The sequence below is a fragment of the Oryza brachyantha genome, chromosome 2, assembly GCF_000231095.2.
Source record: "Oryza brachyantha chromosome 2, ObraRS2, whole genome shotgun sequence".
NCBI classification, from domain to species: Eukaryota; Viridiplantae; Streptophyta; class Magnoliopsida; order Poales; family Poaceae; genus Oryza; species Oryza brachyantha.
Genome location: NC_023164.2, coordinates 10,115,255 through 10,121,617, shown reverse-complemented (window position 1 = coordinate 10,121,617; position 6,363 = coordinate 10,115,255). Strand labels below are relative to the sequence as shown.

Genomic DNA, 6,363 nt, shown 5'->3' with positions numbered 1-6,363 from the left:
TGATAAACTCATCCAAATATGCTTTTTTCAGATTATTGGGTAGCTTTAGACCTACTACCCTACTATACTTTAAAATAATTATTCATATTTATCATTCGTTTTTACTTTAGCTTATAATAATCCAGCTTACAGTAATCTGACTTAATAATCCAGATTACAATAATCTCTAGCTGAAACAAACATTGCCTAAATCCAATAAGCTAGGCCAAATTACGGACGTGTTGAGTGGGCTCCTGAGCATTTTTAAGATAACGAGAACGGGCATGGGCTGTCAGCTAGGAGGGACCTAAAGCGAACTTAGTCCCGGTCAAAAATAGTCGTCTGCTTCGGCCCATATTCAGCACGCAAAACCCTAGCCACTCGCCGTCCTGAAGAGCACAAGCCCTAATTAACCTAACCTCCCAGACCTCCGCTCGCCCCACGCCACCCCCATCCGGATCCGCCGCCATGGCCACCGCTGTCGCCTCCCCCGCGCAGTCCCGCAAGACCGAGACCTACACCGACACCAAGCGCCGTGATGACGTCCGAGGCCTCAACATCGCCGCCGCGCGCGCCGTCGCTGACGCGGTGCGCACCTCCCTCGGCCCCCGAGGCATGGACAAGATGATCTCCTCCAGCGACAAAGAGGTCATCATCACCAACGACGGCGCCACCATCCTCTCCCGCATGTCCCTCCTCCAGCCCGCTGCCCGCATGCTCGCCGACCTCTCCCGTTCCCAGGATGCCGCCGCCGGTGACGGCACCACCACCGTTGTTGTTATCGCCGGATCTCTGCTACGCCGCGCCCAGTCTCTCCTCTCTGCTGGTGCTCACCCTACTGCGGCCGCCGACGCCCTCCACCGGCTCGCCACACGCGCCGTTGAGGTTCTCCACTCCATGGCCATCCCCATCGAGCTCTCCGACCGCGACTCCCTCGTCAAGTCCGCATCCACAGCACTCAACTCCAAGGTCGTCTCCCAGTATTCCAGCCTTCTCTCCCCCCTCGCTGTCGATGCCGCCCTCTCCGTTGTTGATCCCGCTCACCCGGACCTTCTCGACCTCCGAGACATACGGGTTGTAAAGAAGCTTGGTGGCACCGTTGATGACACTGAGCTCATCCGCGGCCTCATCTTTGACAAGAAGGCCAGCCATGCCGCGGGAGGACCAACTCGGGTCGAGAATGCTAAGATTGCTATTATACAGTTCCAGGTTTCACCTCCCAAGACAGATATCGAGCAGAGTGTCATTGTGTCAGATTATGCACAGATGGATCGCATCCTCCGTGAGGAGCGTAATTACATTCTTGGGATGGTGAAGAAGATCAAGGCATCTGGATGTAATGTGCTGCTCATTCAGAAAAGCATCTTGCGTGATGCCGTTACTGATTTGTCACTTCATTATCTTGCAAAGGCTAAGATCCTTGTAGTGAAGGATGTGGAGAGGGACGAGATTGAGTTTATCACCAAGACCCTGAACTGCCTGCCAATTGCCAACATTGAACATTTCCGCGAGGACAAACTTGGTTATGCAGATCTTGTTGAGGAAGTCTCTGTTGGGGAGAGTAAGATTGTCAAGATCTCGGGCATTAAGGATATGGGGAGGACAGCTACTGTGCTTGTCCGAGGGTCCAACCAGTTGGTTATTGATGAAGCTGAGCGCAGTCTTCATGATGCCCTTTGTGTCATCAGGTAATATTGTGCTGAAATAATGATTGAAATGTTGTATGCTTACAACTTTCTTGGTTGTAATCAAGTTCTCGGTAGTTTTTTTTTAGTACGTTGACTTGCGCAATGTCTTATTGGTAGATGAAGTACATCTATGGTAGTGTAAGTAGTATTTAGAATTGCATTGGAATCTATGCAATCATTTTTTTCCTGGTCCTTAGGTTTATTTACAATAAGATTTGGTCAAACTTCTAAAATTTTGACCATCGATTCTCCTGAAAAAGTACTAGTATAATATCATAAACTTATTAGATTTTATAAATTTATTTACCACAAAATTGCTTGTCGGAAATCGGAATTTTAGAATTTTGATCAAATCTTGTCCTAAACAACAAATATTTCTTACTAGAGGGAGTTCTTTGTTTCATAACATTCCCCTGACAGATTATCATTTGTTTTTACCATCTGTTTATGGGCATTTTGATAGAAACAACTTTTCTCTTTAGTATTAATTAGTTCAGAAAGTAATACATGATGCATGCACTTTCATTAGTTTCTAGTACTAGCTTCATGCTTAATTGTATACATTTGTTGCGAGTTAGATAAAGAATGCACTTGGCAAGAAATATAGATAGAATGCAACTTACATAGTGTTGAAGCAATAAATTTTAGATACCACTTTATAAGCAATCGATAGGTCTGCCTATTTCTATTGCACATTAATGGTGTTTTAACAAAACATCGTGCCAAATATGTGGTGAAAGAATAATTTGCCACAGCTATGGCAAGAATCTGCTTGTACTTTCCATTATATGGATAGGGACATAGATGTAAGGAAAGTGTGCCACACCCTAAGTAACCTAATGTTGAAAATTCTGGCATCTCACCAAATACCGTCTAAATTCTGGGAAATATGTTGTTTAAGTTAGTAATTCTGTTGAGGTTATTTTCAGCGACATGTTAGTTTTTGTTCATGCCAGCATACATCCTATGTCATAAGCTTTGAGAATATCATCTCCATGGCTGCCCTGGGGTTTGTCTGGTGATTTTGGCCTTGGTGCTCTTTTGAAGCTGGGTTCTGTTGTGTTGTTTTTGTTCCTAGTATTGTTAAGCCGGTAACCCCGGTGAACTTTTCTGTCCCTTGTTTCTGGCTTTAATAAAAAGCTGGGCCCAGGCCTTTTGTCTAAAAAAAAAACTCCATGGCTGCCATATTTTGTAGCTGCTGCTGATTGCTATTAATATACTTTTCAGTTATTCCATCTTACTATTTGTTTTGCAGCACGTAAACATGTCTTTTTAAAATATTTTCTAGTGGTCTACTTAGTTCTCTGCATTATGACATGATATACTTTATAAATCTACTTGATCTAATTTATGGTTTATATATTAGTAAATATATGTATTTGTTTTATAATGTATTGTTCTTTGTTTCTATTGTGTTCTTTAGTTATTGTGATCCTTTATGAATATTCGTATTCATATTTCTTATCGACTATATTCCATCTGTTTGCATTTGCAATAGAGCAGCCTAGTAGATTTTCCAACTTCTAAGAAAATTGAAAGAACATAATATATAATTCATATGATGGAAAGCCCCCAATCTCCTTACCACTCAGAAGTGCTCTTAGTATTTTATTGACATCTCTACACTAGTAGAATTGCAATTTTCCAAAAGAACTTAATGATTTTCCTAATATTAGCAGATTCAATAAGCTACTAGTGGTACTGCCTTATACCACATCCAGTCCAAAATATAAACATTTCTAGGGTGGTTAGCAAAATACTAAGGTTGAGTCAAATGATTCCCTTTTAGTTACTGCAGTGGTCAAATTTTTAATTGATTAGATTCCCTTTCCAAGCGCTTGATTGACCCTAGAATCATTGGAATGTTTGGAATCATAGAAATCAGCGCAGAAATGCTAATATTTTGGAATGGAGGGAGTAGATAGCTGTAGTTTTTTTTCTCTAATCAACATCATAGTCATTAAGGTGTTGTATACTTGTATGGAGTTGCTGAGGCGTCATGGTGCTGACTGGGGTGCAGGGCGTCCCTCCGAAGCCCGTGTATGGCGGCCCCAAGTTCTTGCCAGAAGAGGGATAGAAAGGGGAAGAGGGCACAAGGGGGATGAGGACATGAGATTTTCCTGCAGGCCTAGCAGTTGCTGCTGTCTCAAAATCGTGGCTCCCATAACCATTTAGTCTGGCTCTGGTAGATCTGCTCCATCACACTCCTTGTCACGGGCCTCACGGCGCATGATGCGAAGATGATAGGTGGCACTGTATGTGGATATGCTGTTTTGGGCTAATGGGCCAGGTCCATCCATTTGACCCAGTCAAAAGAAAAAAACTTCTAGATGGAATTAGGGTTTACCATTCCAATCTTCCACTCAGCAGCAGTCTGCCAGTCTCCTGCCAGTGTTCATCAGGATCACCATGCTCCTCTTTTGCTTTGTGCTCCTTCCCCTTCTGCTGTGCTTTGATGCTGCTTCCCCTTTTCCCCGTCTACTGATCTCAATTTATTCCCATGTCTACTCTAATCTCTAGTAAACAAAACATTGTATGGCGTCACCATGTCATAAGCTATAAGGGCTGCTACTATGTATTGGGGCAGGGGTTCAGCGCCATGCCTCAGCATGCCACCTTAATAACCAAGATCGTCAACATGGTTTGAAATCTCAAGTTGCATCCACATTCTCCAAATGTTTGAATAAAGATAGCTAGGGTGGACATGTAGTCGTTTAGTTTGATATTTAACTATTAATAAATGTTTAAAATAATTATTTTTTTTGGCAAGTATATGCTAAAACAAGTTTGTATGATTTCCTTAGTAATGCAGTTAGCTGCCAGATAGAAAATTTGCCAAAATTTTATGCATCAGTTTGTTTGAATACTGTTGTTTATGGCATATAATGGGCATTCAGAACTACCCCTTCTCTTGGTTGGTTCGTGTTAGAAAACAAGTTGCTGAAGTGTATATTGGTTACATATCCTTTTAGGGCTCATTTAGCCGAACTCAGTAGTTTGATACTTTGATGTTTTTTGGTGCTTTATGGGCTAAGGCCGCATTCATTCCTTTGGCTTAATAAGCTAGATTCCCTCGTTTTTCACGCGCACGCTTTTCAAACTGCTAAACGGTATGTGTTTTACGAAAATTTTCTATAAAAAAGTTGCTTTAAAAAATGATATTAATCTATTTTACAATTTTTTCTAACTAATAATTTATTAATCATGTATTAATCTATTACTATATTTTCTGCGTTGGATAACCTACATACATTCAAACACGGCCTAAGTATATCATCAGTTGTCTTATGGGCTAAGTATATCATCAGTTGTAAATTTCTAACACCATTTAGTATTTGTTTAAAATGGCTATAATTACTCATGCTCAAGTATTTGTGCCATTTTGTAGCAGTGATTGAAAGTAACCTGGGATTGTAAATAGCAATATTCCTCAATTCATTTTTGTATTCATGCTTCAGGTGCTTGGTGAACAAGAGGTTTTTGATTGCTGGTGGTGGTGCACCAGAAATAGAGATGTCAATGCAACTGTCTTCTTGGGCAAAGGAGCTCCAAGGGATGGAGAGTTACTGCATCAAGGAGTTTGCTGAGGCACTTGAGGTCATTCCGTACACATTAGCGGAGAATGCAGGGCTGAATCCTATCTCTATTGTGACTGAGCTGCGGAATCGGCATGCCAAGGGTGAGAAGAATGCTGGCATCAATGTGAGGAAGGGTCAGATTACAAATATACTGGAGGAGAACGTTGTGCAACCCTTGCTGGTGAGCACAAGCGCCATCACACTGGCTTGCGAGTGTGTTAGAATGATATTGAAGATTGATGATATAGTCACTGTGAGGTAAGGTTTATGTGGTGGATGACCATGTTGGCCTGCCTTATTCCGTATGGCATTTTACGTAGCTCAACATGTGATTTATAGTAGTCAATTTATTAGCGTGTTTTTCTGTCCGGATGATCAGATCGTGTGGCTTTGATGTCTGTGGAAGAGAATTATATGATGTATTTTGCTCTACCTGGATGAAACTATCAACTGTAGCCATCTGTTTTTACTTCAGACGGCCATTCTCGTTTCTTGCCTTGCTGTTCTGTTTTCTATTATATCCGCTGTTTACACCTGTGTGAGTTGGTTACTGCAGGTTTCATCATTTTTTTAATTACTTGCTGATTGGATATTTGTACTTCGAGAAGGTGTCTGTTATAGGAATTGTGTTTTACTCTCGAGATAACTGTTTGCACGGACTCGCTCTAAACGTGTTTTGTCAATGTTGATCTGATCGTACTCTACTTTTTCATGTTATCAAGCTTCAAATCGTGTAGGCGCTAGTGTTTGGAGGCTTGTCCTTGTTTCGGTTACTGCCAATAGATGAATTGGTAGCTGCAAGATTTGTGTGCGCAACACGAGGCCGCTTGGTTCAGTATTGTCACAACTAGAAACTCGCCAACGAAGTAAGGCTGGAAGGAAGCTGGGTCTCCTGCCAGCCGGCCCGCGCGGGCAAGTCGACCCAACCTCAAGTATGTGGGTGACGAGTGGTCCAAATGAATCACAGAATACTTAAGACGGAACCCTAGTTTGGGGGAGGAATCAAACTTGTAAAGAACAACATAGCTCTGTTCTAATCCTCCTTGCTTCTTCCTTGCCCCAAACTGCTCTCCTCTCTGAATCCTCTCTCTATTCCCTGTCTACTTCGATCCAAGAAC

General features: G+C 42.2%; 1 protein-coding gene across 1 annotated transcript; it reads left to right on the top strand.

Moving 5' to 3' along the window:
• The first annotated feature begins 378 nt into the window (after window positions 1–378).
• LOC102720949 (T-complex protein 1 subunit delta) lies at window positions 379–5,719 on the top strand. The gene is made up of 2 exons (XM_006647164.3): window positions 379–1,667; window positions 5,126–5,719. Exons 1-2 carry the CDS (start codon window positions 448–450, stop codon window positions 5,505–5,507), a joined length of 1,602 nt encoding a protein of 533 aa, XP_006647227.1. The 5' UTR covers window positions 379–447; the 3' UTR covers window positions 5,508–5,719.
• Window positions 5,720–6,363: the final 644 nt, after the last annotated feature.